General features: G+C 41.2%; 1 protein-coding gene across 4 annotated transcripts; it reads right to left on the reverse strand.

The window, feature by feature from the left end:
* Positions 1 to 5173: 5173 nt before the first annotated feature.
* SLITRK2 (SLIT and NTRK like family member 2) lies at positions 5174 to 18947 on the reverse strand. 4 transcript variants are annotated; one of them, XM_079124169.1, is made up of 4 exons: positions 18872 to 18947; positions 18103 to 18632; positions 14284 to 14337; positions 5174 to 13782 (listed from the first exon to the last, which is right to left on the reverse strand). In XM_079124169.1, exon 4 carries the CDS (start codon positions 13749 to 13751, stop codon positions 11214 to 11216), a length of 2538 nt encoding a protein of 845 aa, XP_078980295.1. In that variant the 5' UTR covers positions 13752 to 13782; positions 14284 to 14337; positions 18103 to 18632; positions 18872 to 18947; the 3' UTR covers positions 5174 to 11213. The 4 variants fall into 4 exon arrangements, 2 of the variants coding, with proteins under 2 accessions (XP_078980295.1, XP_078980294.1); XM_079124168.1 differs by having other exon boundaries at positions 5175 to 13794; positions 18872 to 18946; XR_013761150.1 differs by lacking the exons at positions 18103 to 18632; positions 18872 to 18947 and having other exon boundaries at positions 5175 to 7805; positions 8287 to 13794; positions 14284 to 14831.
* Positions 18948 to 20993: the final 2046 nt, after the last annotated feature.

Genomic DNA, 20993 nt, shown 5'->3' on the forward strand with positions numbered 1-20993 from the left:
ACAGGGTGTGCACAGAACAGACACATAGAAGACATGGCATTTCCCCAACTACTGCAGCATTAGCACTGTATGCTTTCATTTTTCTTAAACACACACATACATTTTGAATGCACTGAAAAGATATGTAAACTATAAATAAGGAGAATATAAAAGGAGAAGAATCCATACTTTCACTTAGTTCAGGACCTCATATGACAGGACAATGCAATTAGATACAGGCAGTTAGAAAAACAAGAGGTTGTAGGATGTTCATAAAACAGTGGTCCTACTAGAAACAAATTTGCCTTAGACAAGAGGAATTTGTGGCAAGTTATTTGAATCACTGGTGTCATAGACCCCAAAAGGGTTATATGTAACTTCAGAGGATCAGTGCAGAATGAAAATGCAGAGTCCCCTGTTCAAAAGTGATTCACAATTTCAAGAACCATTAGAGCAGTAGAGCATCAAAACCAAGTGCCAGACACTTTGAGCTTGAGTCCTTCTGCATCTGTTATGTTGGCTCTGCACATAGCTAAGACCTGGAGTGCCTATGCCTGAAATTCCTCTCAAGGTGGCCTCAGGTTACTCCTCTCCTCCCATTACTAAAGCTCTTCAAGGTTCTTTTTCTGTAGAATCCCTGAAGAAAATTCTTGCATTTTTTTTTTTTTTTACTAACTTTGCCTTATGCCTTTCAGTAGAAAATATGAATATCATTATGCGAAGGATTTGCTCATGACAAAAGGTAGATGTGTTTATTAAAATCGGCTCTCTAAATGATCAATTCGTGCTCTCAGCTTGTGGACCTCCTGTGGTTGAACACAGGAGGAGGGTCTCCTGTCATCTCTGCAATTCCTTAAACACAGGGACTCACTTCCTTTATCCTGAATCACCAGAGCAGCTTCCTGGATTCCAGTCCCCTCTCCTCCCAAAGCTCAGATAACTCTTTCTTCCAGCTGGCCTATAGGTCCTCTGTTTTCATCCAGTGGGACTAGAAATGAACAGGACATGAGTCAAAACTCAGCCACAACTGGTTTCAAGTGATACACTTCTCACTTTCTGTCTAGTACAACAAATATGTTTTATTATTCAAATATTAACTCATTGACCTACCTTGTCACTGTGTAAGGTAAAGATGATCATTGCCGCCTTGTTTCAGATAAGGAAACTGAAGCCCAGAGAAGTTAAATAAATTGCTTAAGGCCACACAACTGGTGGGTAGCAGAGCTGGGTTTCAAATCTTGGCATGCTGGCTCCAGAGGGACTGCTTTTCAACAGTCCTTTGTGTTGAATCTTGTGGAACAAGATGGCCTTTCCCTATAGTCACTAGGTTACTGGGGCTAGTACCCAAACTCCCTAAACCTCAGTTTCCTCATTGAAACACAAGTATAACAATGTCAAGCAATGATTACAAGGGTTAATATTAAAATGCATGTGAAATACTTTATAAGGCCCTATTCAATATTTAGTTCTGTTATCTTTGTTTTGCTTGAAAAGCATTTCATGATTTATGGAATCAAGTCTGAATTTCATATGCATATATATAATGCATATACATACATATTTTATATATATATACACACACACATGCATGTACACACACATTGTCAATGGACACAATACCTTTATTTTATTTATTGACTTTTACTTGGTGCTGAAAATCGAACCCAATGCCTCACACGTGCTAGGCAAGTGCTCTACCACTGAGCCATAACCCCAGCCCCTCTATGCTTATTCTTGCCTTTACATTTTCAACCTTTCTGATTCCCCAAGCCTTCAATTCAAGGCTCTGTACATGTTCTGCCTGCTCCATGTAGCTTTCTTAGATAATGCCAGTCTTGTCTCTACTGAACTTTCGCTTTTCTCATCCTGACTTCCAATATCCCTTTCAAGGACAAGTAACTCCTTTTCTCAAAGTGGTTATAAATTCCCTGAGGATAGGCACCATGCTTTATTTGGAGAGTATATCTTGTGTCTCTCTGATGTAGAGGTGGTCCTGAAAGCAAACATGGTGGCTAACAAGTATTCCATTTTTTCTCCAGCATCTTGCCTCACTGCTAGGCACACACTTGGCCTTCAGGAACACTTGTGGATTTGTTTTAGATGTGCACAGCATCTGCTCAAGTGTTCAGCGCACAGTGAGCACTCCATAAATTGTATTTTTAGAGACAAGCTGTTACCACATAAGGACTACCAGAAATTACTCATCCTCTTTGTGTAAATGGATTTATACAATTATAATGTTTAAGAGCTGAAATAAGGATGACAGAAAGAAAACCATGAGGCTTTTTTAAGCCCAAAGGAGCATTAGAACTTCTAGCTCAAATGTTTTCAATGGTATGTCATATAAACAGGTGTGAGCTTTGTTAAAAATAATTTGTTATTAAGGATAATGTTTCAAGTTTGAGAAGGATTTACTATTTTTTAATAAATTAACGTGGATTCCAGTGTTTCCTAGTAGTGAGCTTGTTTTATTCAATGGATTTCTTGTGCATGAAGGCTAAATCCAACCTAAGATGAGGCAGTTGACTCTCAGAGAAGGAAAAGACATGACCCAGTGTCACCCAGAGAGTTAGCAGCAGCAGGAAAGATAAATCCTAGGACTTCTGGTCTTTTATCTAATGATCCACATTCCCAATGTCCTCAGATCTTCCTTGGTCAACAAATAAGAAGAAATCTATATTATTTGTGAGTAAATTGAGGCAGCATCTGGTAAAATTCAGACTTACATACTAAAAATACTTGTGTCCTGGTCAGGAATAAGATTTGGGAAAGATTTCTCTTGGAGAGCAGCAACCTTAGTTTGTGAAATTCCCTCTTTCCTGGCTCTCTGTAATAAATCATTTGAGAAAGCATATATTTACCCCGTTCTTCCTAAGACTTTACCATGCCCTTATATAAATATCCATCCTTGGACAGTTGACTTTGTTCTAGAGAGGAACTGAGAAAATCTGATTGAAAAACATCAACACAGGCAGAGCATTCTGTGGTTTTATTCTATAAGAGCTGAATAATTAGCTTATTCTTAAAATTCACATTTGAGCTTTTTGCATAGTACAAACCAACAACTTCCTACTGAATTCACACAGAACAAAATCTGAATAAATGCAGCTTAAGATCAATGAATTGCTCCAATAGATCTGTCCTCCAAGTTACCCAGATTACTACTTACAACATTCTTGCTTTTCAGAGATCAACTTCATCAATAAAATACATTTGGTTCCAAACTTCCAAGATCAGCATTTGAAATGTAATCTTACTATAAGTCCTTAGTATCCCAATGGTATTCCTTTAAATTTACTTTTTTTAAGATGTTGGTTTGGACAAGGATAATCTGTATTTTCTTTTTCAAAACTTGCTGTAACATGACAGAAGAAAACACACAGCTAAATGTTGCTGGATTTCTTTCATTCACTGATGCCGTTAATAAGCTCCTCAGAAACCTCTGGGAAGCAGAGAAACTTTGGATGCACACTTTTTCCTCTTTTCACTCTTGCAAAAGATCGTGTCGGTAAAATATTATCAGATTGAGGGCTTTAATTCTTTGTTTCCAGTTAAAATCTATTTGACCAGATAGAGACACATTGGCTCAGCCATAAAACTATGGCTGAAATTTATGATCAGGAAGAGGCCAAATACCACTTGTCAGCTAAGAGCTTTGCTCACTGAAATGAATCATTGAATTTCTGAAGCTCTGCTGATTTTTCCAAATGTACATCAGTTTCCCTGATGATAGGAAGCTTGGCAGTATTCACTAAAGGGGTGGGATAATGAACTATAAAATGGGAAAAATACTATTTTCCCTGTAATGTTATAATATGGTCTTTCTAGATAGATTCATAGTTTAATTTTCCTAATCATTAAACAGAATAACTCATTCATCAACAGAAAAAGACAGCTCCTTTCAAAAACAGATAAATGGAAAACTCATCATAATCCTTCCCCAAGTAAGCAGTAGATTGTTGTGATTTATAAAGAAGAAAACTTATTTGAATCTTTTATACTCAAATTTAGGAAGAGGGATTAACCCAAGATGAATAGTACATTTGAATCTAGTGGAAATAAATCAGTTTAGGGCTATGTCCAGTCTTGATAACCGAAAGAAGAGGTATAAGGTTTCAATAATAGTTGTCTCAAGATCCAACTTAGTTTTGCGTGCAGCAGTCATTCTCAAAGTAGCCTAGAATCATAGACTGCGAAAGTGGGATATATCAGTTGAGTTCAAACAATCCAATACTGTTCCCAGATGGGGAACCTGTAGGTTCTTATATTATATAAATAGGTCTTTATGAAACAATTCTTCTCTGATGGAAATATGATGTAATATGGTCTTGAGTTCAAAAAATTTTTCTGCAACCTAGAAGACTAAAGAAATAAACCAATCAACTACACAGAGCCATTGAAAGAACTGAATGAGAAGTTCTGGAAGAATTCATCGTTCAGGTTTGTCAGGGAGCACATTTTCTCTTAACTGGGAGTGTCCCAATTCTAAAAGTGAAAAACAGGGCAATCTCACAGCTCAGCAGTAAAGCTACATTTAACTCTAGAATGAGATCATTGGGTTCAATGGACATACCAAAGTGTCCCTGAAAATTGGGCCTATCTGCATGTAACAAATGTTGGATCTTAACTTTGTGTTAGCATAACTATTCTGACATTTGCATGTGGTATATCTTTGCATGTGTGTGTTTCTTATAAGCTTTAAAAATGTTAAGAGTAGGGCTGGGGGTATAGCTCAGTTGGTAGAGTGCTTGCCTCGCATGCACAAGGCCCTGGGTTCGATCCCCAGCACCGCAAAAAAAAAAAAAAAAAAAAAAAAAAAATGTTAAGAGTAAACATTTTTAAAGATTTCCTGAAACAGCTGGTGATCCATTATAATTATGCCATGAACACAGATCCTCTAGTTTTCAACCTTTCACTTCAGTGTTCATAAGAGAGGTGAGTCTCATCCATTCATCTATCCATCCATTCATTAAGGAACTATTTATTAGAGAGTTATTGTACTCCAAAACACCACCAGGTTTAAACAATCTGAAAGTGAAAGAGGCTTCACAAGGGAGGGATTTAGCTGAGCATCACCCACAATAGAAACCACTCACTAATTCTGTGTGCCTGGCAGTCACTTTGTGACCTGAAAGGTACCATGGATTGCATGTTGTAGCCAACATTCTGTCAAGATCAAAATGTCCAAAAATGCCAGATAATAATCTGACAGATACCTAGGTCAGATGTTTCTTTTTATGGAAATGTTGATAGCAAACATAAAATATTTTAAAAGAATAAAAATAATGTGTAACTATTTACAAAGCAGGTGACTAGGCAAACACAAATCAGGTGCATTTCCAGCCCCTCCAGGAATATGAAAATCTATTTTCATGGTCTTTTTTCCAGTATCAGCAATGGCATTGTGGAATTGTTGATGAACACTTGTATATTACATGTGTTCATAATGAAGAGCTGTATAAATTTTATTCCCTTTTGTTCCAACTGATCTTTTCAAAGGATGGAATGATCTGGTATACTAACACTGATTCTCATCCTTTAACAAAATACTTTCCAATGTGGCTGCTCCAATTGTTTTGGCTATCCTGTGAATACTACATGAGTAAACAGAATATATTGCACATTATATTAACAATTTCAACAGAATTTAGTCTATTTTAAGCCATCATGTCCACCAGAGGAATCTCAAATCTTTTGTTATATTATACATATGTAAATGGTGTATACCTGGCAGATGTTGATTTTTTTCACCAAGTGCTAATACCAAAGAATTCAATTTGCCATGATACCACCATAATCACAAAAACAAAAAAATACATCTCTCTCCTTTTCTCTCTTTCATGTTCTATCATTTGTCTTAATTCTAGTCTTTATGAATATAGTAACAGCATTTCTGTTAAAGATTTCACCATTTCAATTTCTCGGATTTGCATGTCAGCCTCTAAAAATATGAGGTTATCGGATCACTTGTGGTATTACACCGAATTTTATAATCAAAAACAGCTGATTTCAGTGTAAATGTGTGTGTGTGGAGGGGTGACTGGGGATTCGGTGAACATTGCTTCAGTTTTTAGAGAAATCTTTACCTAACTGCTTTCATTGGTTTTGTTTACTTCCAATTTTTAAAAAATATGATTCTAACGCATATTCATGGAGAAGTATTAATACATGTTTTTAACAGCTCATTTTACCCTAAACATAAATAATAAAAACCCTAATAGGTAAGCATTTGAACATTATATATCAAGGCAAACAGGATGGTTGGCGCAATATTTTGTCTTGAATTCCTAAAGAATTTTTCTAACTAATTCGAATGTTGATTTTTAGTGAATATTTATTTATTAACTGAAATCTAACTACAGCATGAAATAATTGTGTAAACAGTTTGTCCAATAAAATACAATATTTGATTTGATCACATTTCCAATATTTCATTTTGCCTATTAACAGCCCAAAATATGACATTTATTTTCTTAAACAATGTCTCTATTTGGCACAGAAGTCTATATACACCAGAGCTCGTTTCGTTTAACATTTATTCCAAGAACTTGAGAACAATTATTTGCAACTAAATCTAACAGTATTTGTACAAGTACTTTCAAGCTAAAATACTGCTAAAAAATTCCAACACACATGCAATTCAGTATGTTTACATAATAACATATATTTATTATAAAACCTGTGACTCTAAGCACTTTGCAGAATGTGAATACAGGAGTCACTCTACCTTCTAATGAGACATTGTCATATCTGGGAGAGGAGATGCTGCTGAGCAGAAGAGTCCTGTGTCCAATTGAATTGAGATGGGTAGGCTACTTGGACTGTTCAGGAAGGCTACTGTGCCATCAGAGAATCGCTCGATAGCTCAATTCACACGAAACTGCAGCAGACTTTCAAGTATAAGCCCTTAGCAACCAAGAAACTGGTAGCACAAGCAGCACTGGCAAGACACACTCTTATTATGCACATGGGCTCCGTTTTAGGTAAAGTCGATATTGAAAATCCAAACATACAAAACAGATAAATCAGAGTGTGGTTATTTGTATTATAAAATGTTTTTCTTCTTTATAAAAGGATTCACAAGTTTCCTCTAAATTATAGCTCCCTTAATGCATTAAAATACAGTTGGATTTACAAAACTTCAAATTTACACATGACTTTTTGCACAACCATTGTGAGAAGCAAAGTACACCTATATACAGTACTTAATTTTCTCTTTCACAATTAAGTGTCTTAATATTGTATTGGTAAAAGACACTTAAGCCAAAACATTACCTTTTAAGCCACGGGAATATAAACTAAATATTGCTTCTAAAACATGAATATTCCAAAAAATTTAAGTAGGTCTGTGATTTTGTATTTACAGTCTTGGTAATCAACTTTACAAAGTAGATCTTTAGATAGCACAAACATATAGCTATCATCGGGCTCATAGTATTGGGCCCGATTCTGCAGTAATTTGTTTTATTTTGGTGTTTTTTTTTTTCCTTTTTAGCTGTATGACTCCAAATAGATGTTAATAGTGGCTACGTAATAGCCAACCTATTTATGATATATCAATTTTATATTGTAGTGCACAGATACATCTTTAAAAACTCATCCCTCGGCATTGCATTACTGTTTCCACTGCTACTCTGAGTGATTGTCATTCGGGCAAAGTTCTCCTTTATTTGCACTAAGCTCCTTGCCAGGTGGGAGAGAGATCCTGTGAGGGGGAGGGGGATTGGTAGCAGTGGGAGTGGGAGTGAGGAGGGTGGAGTGAGGGCAGCAGAAATCCTGTCTGCTCATCTCTGTGCACCCTCCACACACAGCATAGAGCCTGGCACCTAGGAAGCAAGCATTCAAAAAATACTTATTGAATGAATGAGATGAAGAAATGAATGATTTCGAATTGTCTGGAGGAAGGTTTTCTTTACTCTAGCAACCCAATCCAGTAGGTTTCTGGAATGTGTACAATCAAAATGAATTTTCAGCATTCAAAAAATTATAGAACCTCCCTTGTCAGTTTTTAAAAAGAACTTTAAAACCATAAACTATTGAGCCCTTGATAACATGGAATCACTTAGAAAAATTAAGTCACCTTACAGGAGAGATGACAAAGAAGAGGAAATTCAAGGTTCATTTCCTTATTCACCAAATGCTGGAGGGAACTAACAAGGCACACAGGTTGACCATCCATACCAAATTAGACTCTTGGCAATGGTGTCCATTCTGCAAAGTGGTACTTGAGTATTTCAATACGAATTTAGCCAGAAGTATACTCGGGAACACTGAAAACAACTAAGAGCTAGAATCAAAGGGAATTACCATTTGCCATTTGTAGGGTCAGACATCTAGATCTGTTCCAGGCAGGGCCCTGGGAACTTCATTCTGTTGACTGGAACCATTTGTGCTGTAGCTCACACCCTTTAGAAGCTGCATGTGACGTGAAAGGGAACTAGTAAAATCCAGCTGGAGGAGATAAAAATGAAAATCCTAAAATAAAATATGTTTGAAAGCATTTGAACAGATAAAGCAAAACCGTATAGTCAGTGGAGATGCAAATAAATTAATAAAACTCAAAGTGTTTATGATTACAGTAGAAAATAAAGCTTCAAATTATATGGTATATTATGTTTTTATATGAAATAGTCTCGACTACATTCAAATGATTTTATCTTAAAACCTAATGCAAATGAAGTATGAATCTAAGAAGCATAAGAATATAGAACAAAACCATAATTTTTAAGCAAAAGAGTTTAAAAGTTTGAGTTCTTCCAGGAGGCCTCACTGTGGAACTAAATTAATGTTAAAGTATCTTTCTTTAAGATTAATGAATGAAATTTTCTAAAAACAATAGCATTTTATAGAAGAGGCTTTACTTTGAGGATAAGAACAAACATGGAAATGAAATCACTATGATAATAGCTCTAGTCATATGGTTTAAGCCTAAAAACTAACTTAAGAGAATATCTGTTGTCTTCATAATAACATTGCAACATACCTACCTCTGTATTTTGTATTTATAATTGTACCACAGGAGGATTTTTTTTTGAAATTCATATGACGAGGTGGTATCCAGGAGCTTTCTCCAAGTTCAACTAGTGTAATCTCTAGCTCATCTTCTGTAGAATATAAAATTTCTATACATTAAACTTTCCTGCAGACCATTTCAGCCCACCATTTTCAAATTTGATCTAATGGATTTAAACAGGAATTTTGATCTCTTATCAAAGAATGTTAGCTTCTCACTATGGATATTCATATTCAGAAATTTTAAATTGTTAAGGACATTTTTTTCCTGAATGTATGTACACAATTATCTTCTATTGTTTGAAAAAGTGTTTTGCACCAGTGATTATTAATCCTAACAATTTGGATTAAAGTAACTCCAATTGAAAGCCTAGCACAGGAATTGTTAATAGTGACCAACAATATACTATTAGTCATTTTAAAGCTTTAAAATAAGTTATCATGATCCACTTCAATCTCCACATGATAATAAAGGATTATTATGTGCAGTAACCTATTTATGAAAAGGAAACAGTGTGCTTCTTTCAGACGCCATCACTTGCTTTAATAAGGAATTGAAAAGCTGGACTACTTTATATGCAGATCACCATCCCAGTTGCATAAGGATTTACAATAGACAAAACAAAACTATTTTTTGTTGTAAAGAAGGGCTGTTTGTTTAAATCACACAATAATGTTTGCATCTAAAATTATTTACAGGCTAATAAGGCTTCATAAATGTTATATAGACTTGGTTAGTTAAAATCATTTTAATGCTAAGACCAAAATGACAGGCTTGCTCAAGCTGACAAGGAAATTTTCAAGTAAAATATGCCTAATGAAGGCAAAAAGAGAAAAAGACGCTTACTGTCATGGTTTAGGTAACTATTAATTGATTTGGAGATGCAAATAGTACATGGTTTGGTAGCACCCCATTAATGTTTCAATTAAACTCAGGAGGAAAATGCTTTGTCAAAAATATGAAACGAGAATTCCAACTAACTTTAAGCCTAAAAGAAGTAGAAAGTAATGTGTACATTTTTATCTCTGCTGCCTTGAATTTACAGAGAACTTATTTGGGAAGTTTTAATCTCACCTTTGAAGTCTTCCTTCAAGGTATTTAATGGCTCATATGTCTTTGTTAAATGAGGTGTGTGGCGGCCTCTACTGGTGTGTGTTTATAGAAAATGTTTCAATAGGCAGAAAAAATATTAATTTCAATTAAAAAGTTAGAAATACAGACTCTTTCATTTAAATATATAAAAATATCTAATTTAATGCAGAAAAAATATATTACAAGTTGTGTAATGTATTCTTAATTAGGAAAATAATCTAAAACACTGACCATGTTAGCGTAAAATAATGACTTATGGAAGGGCATTAATTGTTCAATTCACTCTGATATTGGGTTAAATATATTTTATTAATGAATCGCTAATCCCAACTGAGGTGGCTTATTACCTCTAGTCCACTGTTAAATCTCCTTAGTTGACTTAAATAAAATCACTTAAACCCAGAGGAAAGGAAATATTTTACAGTTAAGTCTATAAAGTTCTAAACTAGAATCATTTGATGACAAGCTGGTTTCTATAACTCAAGCAAACTGTACGTTGACTTAATATAGCTGACATATAGATCTATTTTACAGTGTTTTCAATTTTAAAAATACAACACATTAAAATATGTTCAATTTATCAAAGCTAAAAGCAACATTTAAGTAATGTACTTAAAGTGCGAAGGCACTTTAACACAAAGAAGTGATACCCAGTGGCTATACTTGGTAACTGAAGATGGAAACACCAAATATCTTATTTACAAAAGAAGTTATAGTTTCAAAAGATCTTTGGAGATCTTCTACAAAATACTTTCCATTTTCATTTGAAAAGTCTGCCTATTCTTCCTTCATTCACTATAATCTCCTCTTTCCACTCCCACACTGAAAAAAAGAAAGCAGAAACAAAACCATAAACAAAACATATGAAAAATGCATTGTAGAAACATGTCCACAGATGGTTCCTAAGAAGAGAAGAGGGAAAAGTGGGGGAAGAGCGAGAGAGAAATAATTTAAAGGAAAACTTGCAAAGGCAAAATCATTGCTTCACCCCATCTCCCAAACATTTCCAAAGTCCCCCCCGTTAACACTGGAAAAGCGAGAACACAAACAAACACAAAAGCAAATGCAGTGCTTCCGACAGTTTTGGAGCAGCATCCTTTGATGCCATAGGGTTGTCAATGATTTCCCTTCACAGCTGACTGATTGCAGTTTGTTTTTCCAGAACTTCGAGGTAGTCTGGTTCTGATTGCGGCTTAGCTTGCAGTAAAGGGTGGTCGGGCTTTGACTGCCCCACAAAGCATTTTCTGGGAGTTCCATATAAAACGGTTTTATTGATTCTGTCTTGGTTTTGGCGTCGAGATTCATATGAAGGGGCAAACTGCCTTTTAGGTAAGGTACAAAAGTTATAGTGGACTAGGCCTGTGCTGGGGAGTTCCTTGACTCGCTCAGCAATATTTTGATAGAGCAGCTCAGGCTCTCTTGGTGTGGCCTGCTTTTCCAGCAAATCGGTGGCACTTATTGTATAAGCAAGTGTGGCTGGCTCTTCTTTTTTCTCCTCCAGGTTGCCATAGCTGAACTCTTGCAGATTTCGGTAATAGGCTACTGGGTCTCCTTCTTTCTGCATGTAGATGGGGTTTTGGCACATCTGCCCCACAGGTGGGGGAATATAGTTATAGACATGGCCATCTGTTTTATCATGAGTCTCAGTGTTGTAGGACCCATACTGTAATTGGAAGGAACTTACATCTAAGTTGTTGGCACTCCTGGGAACACTTGGCACTCCCTTCCGGCGTTTCAGGACAAAGACGAACAAACCGGCCCCAAAACAGACAGATAAGATGAAAACAACAAGCAATCCTAAAATTAAGACAGAGAGTGGAACTTCCGTGTGTAATTCAGGGTAGGAACTAGGAGACACACTAAGTGAACGAGGAATGTCTGTGTTGTGATTCATTGACAAAATGGTCCCATCTGACAAGTTTGGGCTATCTGGACAAATAGCCTCCCTTCCCAGAAATTTCAGTATCTCCCCTGCATGTTTGGCAGGAGACTCACAAGTCACCTCATTGATGATGACAGGGGAATTGGCATGTTCTGTCCAGTCCTTCAGCCCCATGATGTCACAGGTGCAGTCCCATGGGTTCTCCTGCAGATCTATCTGTATAAAAGCTGGAAGCTGATCCAGAACCCCTTTCACAGGCAGGTGTGAAAAATGGTTGTTTCTCAGATTCAGCCTGGTGAGGGCTGTGCCCCCAAATATGTTGTCGGGTAAGGACCGGAGCAGGTTGTTATTCAGGAACAGGAGCTGCAAGTTAATCAAAGCATCAAAGGTCAGCGGCTTAATTTCCTTAATGACATTGTACTCTAAATAGAGATATTGTAAGCTCTGCAGTCCATCAAACATAGAAGGATACAGCACTTCAAGGTAATTGCCATTCAGATAAAGTCTGCGTAAACTGGTCAGGTTTGTGAAGGCACCTTCCTGAATGACTGCAATCCTGTTGTTTCCTAAATGCAACAAATCCAGAGAACTGTATTCTAAGAGGTCATTCTTATAAACAGTTTGAAGATAGTTTCCTGTTAGGTAGAGTTTCTTTGGACTGGTAGGTTTGGGCTGTAGGTCAGAGATATTAGTGAACTTCCTTTCTTGGCAGTTAACGTTTAGACCATTGTCTGAGCTCTGAGAGGTGCAGACACAGCTACTAGGGCAGGTGAGGGGCACAGGGGACTTGGTCTGGTACACCATGATTGGCCCAAAACTCTGCCTGTCCTTTGACACAGTTACTCTGGGAGTAGGACGATTTCTCATTTTGGGTGGCCGGCTGGCTTTTGGAGCCCTGGTTGGGTTGAGAGCAGGATTCATTGTAGGTGACAGCCTTTGCACATGTGTGTCGGGGTGGCTGCCCCTCTGACTGGAGTCACCGACACTTTTTCTGGGACAGAGGTCTTGCCTAGTCAGTTGGGTCACATCTTTCCCATGCAACCTGAAAGGAGTTTCACAGACGATCTCCCCCACAAAAACAGTTATGGTGTCCAGCCAAGCCTTGAGAGGAAGTAAATCACAAGTGCAATTCCATGGGTTTTCCTCCAGTTGAATCTCCATGATCCCTCCGATGTGTTCAAGGACACCAGCAAAAGGCATTACTTTCAGCCTGTTTCCCCTCAAGTCTAAGTGGGTCAGCAGGACAAAGCGGAACACATTGCTGGGCAGCGACAGCAGAAGGTTGTCATTCAGGATGAGCACTTTGAGTTTATTAAGTTTGCTGAATGCCCCAGCCTCAATGGCACTGATGTAATTGTAGTCGGCCTGGAGGTACTCCAGGCTCTCCAGGCCCAGGAATGTGTCCTCCCGCAATACCTCGAGCTTGTTGTTATTGAGGTGCAGTCTCTTGAGGGTTTTCAGGCCGCTGAATGCCCCAGTCCGGATCTCCTGCAGTCCGTTGTTACCTAGGTGAAGAGTCACTGCGTTGGAGTAATTGACAAATTCGTTGGGATACAATCTCGTCAGGAGGTTTCCATTGAGAAAAAGCTGATAGATTCGATACTGGGGGGGCTGGAGCAGGCTGACAGTTGTAAATCCTTTGTTTTCACAGTTAATATTCAGCACGTTTTCCTTCTCTTCGCACAGGCAGCGGATCTTGCAAATGTCTTTGGCAGTTTTGCGACTCTCTGTCTGTAAGATCCCGGCCACGGTTAACACACTGAGAAACCAAACGCCGCTCAGCATCTTTAGGCACCTTCGGTGTCAGCTCAGGTACCTACAGGCAAACCTTAAGTGGGGGGCAGGGGGGGAAGCGGGTGCAGGGAAGAAAGAAACAAGGCAGGCTGATTAAAATGGCAAAGCAAGAAGGCGGAGTGGGAGGGAGGGTGAATGAGGGGGTGGGCCACACGGCAGAATGAAATCACTGCGTTTCTCAAAGCGGCTGCTCCTCTCCCTTCCCTGCCCACTTACCCCAGCCCACCCACACACTTGTTCCCGAACACACATGCCTGCCCCCGATTTCCCGGCGGGTCGCAGCCAGCCGCGGAGTCATTAGTAACCGAGTTGTCCTACTAAATCCAGCCCACCTCCTCCTCCCCGGGGGTATCTCGCAGGGATCTCGGGCGGTTCCCCCATTTTGGGCTCGTGGCAGAAATTGCTTTACTTTTTTTTTTTTTTTTTAACTGCGCAAAAAGGGGGGTGGGAAAATCAGGAATCTGGGATGGCGGCGGGGGTGGAGATGGGAGAGCAAAGACAGCTCAGGGAGAGGGGTACTCACACATCAGGAGAAGACGGGACCCCCCTCCTCTGCAGTCCGCCAGGAGTTTAGCATCTTCGGGAAGAGAGGGAGAGCAAGGTAAAAGAAGACGCCACTTCAGAGGGGATGCCCAGCTTTTTGTTGGCTGCTTTAATTTTGTTGGGGGAAGGGTGCGCATAAATTAAAAATCCGGCGGGCGGCAGAAGAGGAAGACCGAGGTTTGAGCCCAGAGAAGCTGCGCCGCCGGTGCCCTGGCTGCAATTGCGTAGGGAGGTCCGGGAGCTGCCGGCTGGGGCGGCGGGCGGCGGCCACAGCAGAGCCTGGGCGCGCGCTTCCAATCCGGTGTCGGCGGCAGCAGTGCGTCTAGCAGTTTGAATTTGAGAGGCTTAGCAGGCTCCCCGGGACAGGGCGAGGGTGACGTCACGGGGGGAGGGTGTAGGCAGAGGATCGAGGGCGCGCGGTGGGGGAGGGTGGGGCAGATGCTTCCCTTCTCTGCGAGTGGCTTTGCAAAGCTCTATTCCCGGCTGCGTCAGTTGATTCTGAACTACTCCACCTCCAACCCGGCTGGCGGCGGGAGAAGCTTCTGCAGAGGGACTGGCATCACCAGAACTCCTCAGACCTCTGAGTGGTGTTCCACCCCCTTTCTCTCACATACATCAGGCCAGTCACCTGGACATTCCAGGGGACTCTCATCCTACATTCCCAAGCAAGGCTTCAGAGCCTCCTAGGAAGGGTGTGTGTTTTTTGCCTGTTTGCTACAGGACTGGTGTCCACCAGCCAGCCTTCTAGCTTAGATGCCCTCAGTGCAGCAAGTGGGGTAACTGTGTAGGGGGCCAGGAGTCCGCCTAAGGGATTATGCTTTATTTACCTACTTTGTTCCAATGTGAGAAAATTAATTTCTTGGTGCTGACCAGTCATGCACATATTTGCCTGGACTCTGAAGGCCAGCAACTGTGAGCTTGCAAACTGAGATAAACAAACACAACCCCCAGGTTTATACTTAGATAATAAGGTTTGAACGTGTGCTTTTTGCCTGGAGTTAGGAGAAGAGGAGTGGGTGTCAGAGAGGCACTGCCAGGATGAGCCTCAGCTGGGAGTAGGAGCCCAAGGAAGGCCCATTACACCCTCCAGGCTGCAGGGCAGGGGGAAGCCAGGAGAACACAGGAAGGCAACACAGTAAGCCTGACTCCTGAGAAGCAAAGGAGACGTAAAAGGAGTCATGGCCCAGGACCTGGTGCACCTGGGTTCTGATCTAGTTTTTTTGCCAGGTATGTCACAAGCTTCTTCTGGACCTTCCTGCCTGCATTTGGTAAAGAGGTTAGACTCTGTGCCCTCCCAGCTTTGACATCATTTGGGTTCAAATAACCCAGTGCATTAGTAATGGCTGAGGAAATGCTGGATGTTTGCCTTCATTATCTCCTTTCTCCTTAATTATCTTACATCCCCCAGGATCCAGGAGTCTCCCAGTATAGAGTCTATTTGCAAGGTGTAAATAATATTTGCTGTTGCCTGGAAGGACTGTGGGCTGCCTCTGGTGGCAAGGGGTAGATATGTCAGGAAAAGGAGGGAATGAAAGAGAATGAGGAAAGGTATTGATCAATGATGTCCCTGTCCCATAAAACACTTCAGCTTGATTCCCTTACTCTCCAGTCCCCAACCTGCTGCAGATAGAGTAGACATAGGTTCTTATTGCCTGGGCAAACACAGGATAGAACATTGCACAGGGAAAATGAGCCATTTGAGAATGGAAAGCCCCCTGTTTCTCTCTTATTCTTTCCTGTTAAGCCCAGGTCATAAGATTGTGCAGTTTATACTACGTCTTCCCTTGCCCCAAGAAAAGCTAGGGTTATTTATAAACTTAGGCATCAAGGCAACCTGTGGCTCTAGTAATCTCCTGTGCATTTTTCTCTGATGTTTCCCCTTCCTCCTCCTCCTCCTCCTCTTCCTTCCAAGAAAAGGATACGAGCAGGTATCAGGAGCCCCCTTCACCCCAGTAATTCTTTGGTGGCCTTTAGCAGAATGCTTTCCCTCTTGAGGCTCAAATTTTCCTTCTCTGTGCCATTGGGCAACATGGAGATGAGCAGTCTCAAGGGACACAGGCAGCAGTGGATGGCCTCCTAGTCTCTACTGCAGTTGCATCCTTAGGTGCAAGCACAGTGATGCATTGCGAGCACAATTAGGCTGCCTTTCATAGCAAAGGGCATTCATTTCTACATATTTCCGAATATTAAAAGTACATTGTTCCTGGAGAGAGATGGTTTATTCATTCAGTCATTCATTCAACAGACACTTCCTAATTAGGTTAATATCTCATTGAGGCAGAAGCCAACATGACAGCTGGATGAGACCTTAGAAATCAGGTTTGGTTTACAGATGAGGACATTCCTCAACCAGGGAAAGTGCTGACTTGGTTGAGAAACTAAACTAAAATTAGAAAGGGAACACGGGTTCTGAGTCCCAGTCCAGCAGCTTTTTCAAAAAGCCTATCACTGCTTAATATGAATTAGAGAAGAACTTTCCACCTAGGCTTTGGTAGTGGTGTTTTATGTTTTACATAGATGTGTTCTTTTAATTTTAACATTTAAATTAAATATCAAATACTAGTTTTAGTTCTCAAATACAGTAATTCTCTTCAAGACATTGATGATGCTGACAGTACTCCTTGAAGAGAGAGACTATTTTGCTAGAAATCTCAGCGGGAGAAAGGGGTGGAAGGAAAAAGGGAGAGAGATGGGGGTTGGCGGCCTCTTGAAATCCTTGACACTTAGAGAATAAAGGAAATGTGGTGGTAAGCTAGCTGCGGGGAGCAACACCGGTAGCCCGCGGTGTTGTGACAGGTCTTCATTATATGCACAGCTTCCTACACGGGTCGGTTGACCCTTCCACCATTTCGTCTCCTGCCTGTGTATGAGCGTCTACAGCCACTTTCTGAAACATAGTTATTGGGAACAAAAATGCCTCAAACCCAATTAACACTCTTTAGTAAGTTTCATTGGGCTCTGCTGCTCGGATAGAAGCGCCGCAGCACCCTACTAAGAAAAGTAGGCTTTGAAAGGAAGTGGAAGGGTTCAAGGTGAACTGGGAGCCCAAAAGAGGCAAGGACGAACGCAAAACAAGGAAAACGCTGCTTCTACTCCCACGCAAAGGCGAGGGAGGCTTAAACACGAACTGCTCCGTCTCAGCCTCGCTTGCCTCCAACCAAGGAGAGAGCTTGTCTCAGGTCGCCCAAGCTTCCCCAGGACGCAGAGGGCGCTTGCTGGCGGGCGAACAGCCACCCTTCAGGCCAAGACGCGGTTGGGGGCCGGCAGGCCTGAGAGGGGGATCGCCTGCCTGCAGTCCCCTTTATCCCCCTCCCATCCTCCTGGCAACTCCAAGCGAATCCCATTGCTGAAGGACTCTTTCGGTGATCAGGGGTCTCGGTGCTGGGAATGGGGCACCCACCACTAGCGCCACCCTACCTTCCCACGCTGTAGCCGCCAGACGCAAAATGCCCCGCCAGGGGCCCGGCAGCCGCGACGGCTACTCGGGTTGCCCTTACCATGAGGCTTGGGCACCGTGGATAGTTGGAGCCTTCCGGGGAGCCCCAGCTCCTACCGGGTGTGTGGGCCACCCCTGGCAGCAGTGACCACCGGGCTGCACTACAAACGCGGATCCCGACCACGCCCGCGCAGCGGTCCAGGGTCGAGGAAGCCCGAGCAGGGATTGAGGTAGAAAGCAGTAACCTACGAGGTGCCCTGGCTGGATTGAGCCCATCCTCCCCACTCAGGTTCATCCCGAAAGGCTAAGGGAAGCCAGCTCATGGCTCAGTCACCAGGGCGTCCCCGAGTGTTCAGAACTTACCGAGCGATCGTGCCGCCAGGATCTTCCCCCGGAGGCACCCGCTGCATCTACGACTTGGGGAGGCGCAGGAGCCGGCACAGCTTGGGACCTGTGCGGCCCGGGAGCTAGGGCACAGGCGGGGTGTGCGGGCGGTGCCCCCAAGGCAGGCAGCTCCCCACTGGAGCAGCTCGCCAACGGGCAGCGCTTCTGGCAGGAAGGAGGGAGGGAGTCAAGAGGGTGGAGGAAAGAAAATCTGGAGGAAAGAGAGGGGAAGGAGGGAGGGAGGGACGGACGGCGGCCCCTCTCCCGCACTTATCAATCACCCCGCAGATCAAATGTCCCCGCTGTGCACCCGGGCGGGGGATGGACCAGCCCACAAAGAAGCCGCTGCTCCATTTCTCTGACAAGCGCTGTGGAGCGCTGCTCACGCCTCTCGGCCCCTCTCGCCTGGAACTCTGCCCAGCTCTTGCAGCTTCTACCATGGGCTGCAGCTTGGACTCGGCCAAGTGAAATAAGGATGGTACTCAGTCACTTCCACTTCCAAGGGGAAACTAAAACCAGTGGGTGGAAGTTATGGACAAGTGAAAGAGCAGAAAGAGCAGCCAGCCGTCCAAGCTGGACATCCTCCGGACGGCTGCCTCCCTTAACTAGTAAGCGCCCAATCGTGGGAGTCCGCATGCAGATATTTAAGACCTCCTAGGAGGATGGTAAACAAGGAATTTCCAAATAATGTAAAGCTGGGCTAGATTTGTGCAAATACGTTAACAAAAGCAAGCCCTCAGCAGCGTACCAGTCCTAATTTTAACTCTGATTCTTTTTATTCTTCAAGACGCTGCCTGGATCTAAGAGCATTCTTGCCATCCTTCCTTCCTTTAGTTCTCGTTTCTTCTTCCTCTTATTAGTAGTCCAGGTTGTGATTCTATTAAAGGAAGGCGCTCCGTTAAAGAGTATTTCAAGAAGGTGGTGCAATTTATGCCAAGAGCGTTGCGGTTCCCCTCAAGACCTGTTTTCCCTAGGGCCTCTCCTCCCCTCTCAGAGCATTCAGGATAAACTAGTTTCATTAATTGAAGCCAGGAATCGGGAGTTCATCTGATGGCCCTAAAACATTTTCCCCTCAATGCTGGAGGAGACTGGCCTTAATGGAAGTAATCACAGCACCCTGCCCTTTTGAACCCCTCTGAGAGTCTGGCAAGCCCCAAATTATTCAGGACATCCAGAAGCTTGGTGGTGGAGAGCAGAGAAGAGTGAGGAGTGCAAATCAGAAAAACAAACAAACAAACAAACAAAAAAACAAAAAACCAACAAAAATAACTTAGCTCTGTAAATAATGAATCTGCATTAGGATTTATCTGTTTCAAGGTTATTTCCCATATATTTGAAACAGGTTCTCACAGAAATGACTTCCACCTTGGTCTTGTCCTTTCCCTTGGGAATCTTTTGTGCTTCTTCCTTCTCTTCTTGGCTTTATTTCCATAATGGGTTTTTAAGGAGACTGTGCTATGCTGAGCCTTTTAAAGAGAAAACTGCTGATAATCTTGTATTATGAACATATGGAGTTTACTTTAGTAATAGTCCAAAGAATTATCTTATAATTTTATCTCTGGGTTTTAAGGATCATTACTGCTCCTTTTACTTCTTGAGAAAGCCTTTTTGAAATTTCCCTGCCATTCAGATAAGCAATTTCAGAAGAACATAGTTCTCACATATGCACATGGGCAGGCTATTTCCAGTTACATATTTAGAAACATTGCTCTTCATTTAAAAATATCCTTATTTATGTAAAACATCCAATGCACACTGTTTGCTACAAACTATAGTAGTGGTCTGGGCACATGATGCTATACTTCTCTGTCTTTACCTCATTTCTGACCGTGTCATCTTTTCATGTAGTTATTTAATGGGTGCTAAAAACAACTGCAAAACTAAGAGCTAAGAGGCCATTCAAATGCAGAAATAATGAGACAGGCATGCTGGAAAAAGGGGACAGTTTACTAAAAAGAGTGCTGCCTCTCCAGTCAAAGGGAACACACAAAAAGCAATAACTTGTATGCAGATTAGATGAAGAGCATAATATCAATGCTAAAAACTGATACTTTATTTGATCCACTGGAACCATGCAATATATGTCATGCATCAATTTTAATTAGCCTTGTAAGCAAGTTTCACATGCTTACCAGCTTTCAGAAAGCATTTAACAACCTGCCTTTCCACATGGGACCACACGGATAGTAAGATAAAATTAAAAAAAGCAGTCTTTTCTTTTTGTCAGCATAAAATTTTTAAGTAGGTGGGTAGCTTTTTCAAATGGTGCCCTGAATGCATACACACACAAAAAATGATGAGCAATACAGAACTTTCTGTGAGGGTTGTTGCATAGATAATTATAGTAGGAGAGAGCTTGAAGTGTGTGAAAAATGTAAATGTACCAATTTATTTGAAGGCTGTTTTATACTGACTTTCCAAAAAGTTTCTGTGTTGGGGGAAATGTCCAAATATAATTGCATAGCAAAGATGCTCATATGAATGCACTTTTGTTAATTGATAAAAAATCAGATTGTTATTCCTTTGGTTTGGTAGCATTGTAACTGTATCTCTATGATTGAAAGGCTCATGTTGTTAAAGGACTTAGAGATTCCTTATTGAAATGCCAGTGAGAGAATGGATAAATAAGATGAAAATTTGCCTGGATTTTTATGGCTTAAGACTAGAAGAAAGGCAGAAATTTCATCTAGGATGAGTAACTAAAAAATTGCTTGTTTGTAAGACGATGCAAAAACTGTGCAATTACTGTTGGGCACATAGTTTACCTGAGAATATTGTTTCTCCACCTTTTTCACATCTATCCCGAAAGCTTCAAATAAAGAAGAGAAAGATAGAAAAGAGAGAAAGTAGGAACCTCATGTGGAGTCAGT

This window comes from Sciurus vulgaris (genome assembly GCF_902686455.1).
Source record: "Sciurus vulgaris genome assembly, chromosome: X".
In the NCBI taxonomy this organism is placed as follows: Eukaryota; Metazoa; Chordata; class Mammalia; order Rodentia; family Sciuridae; genus Sciurus; species Sciurus vulgaris.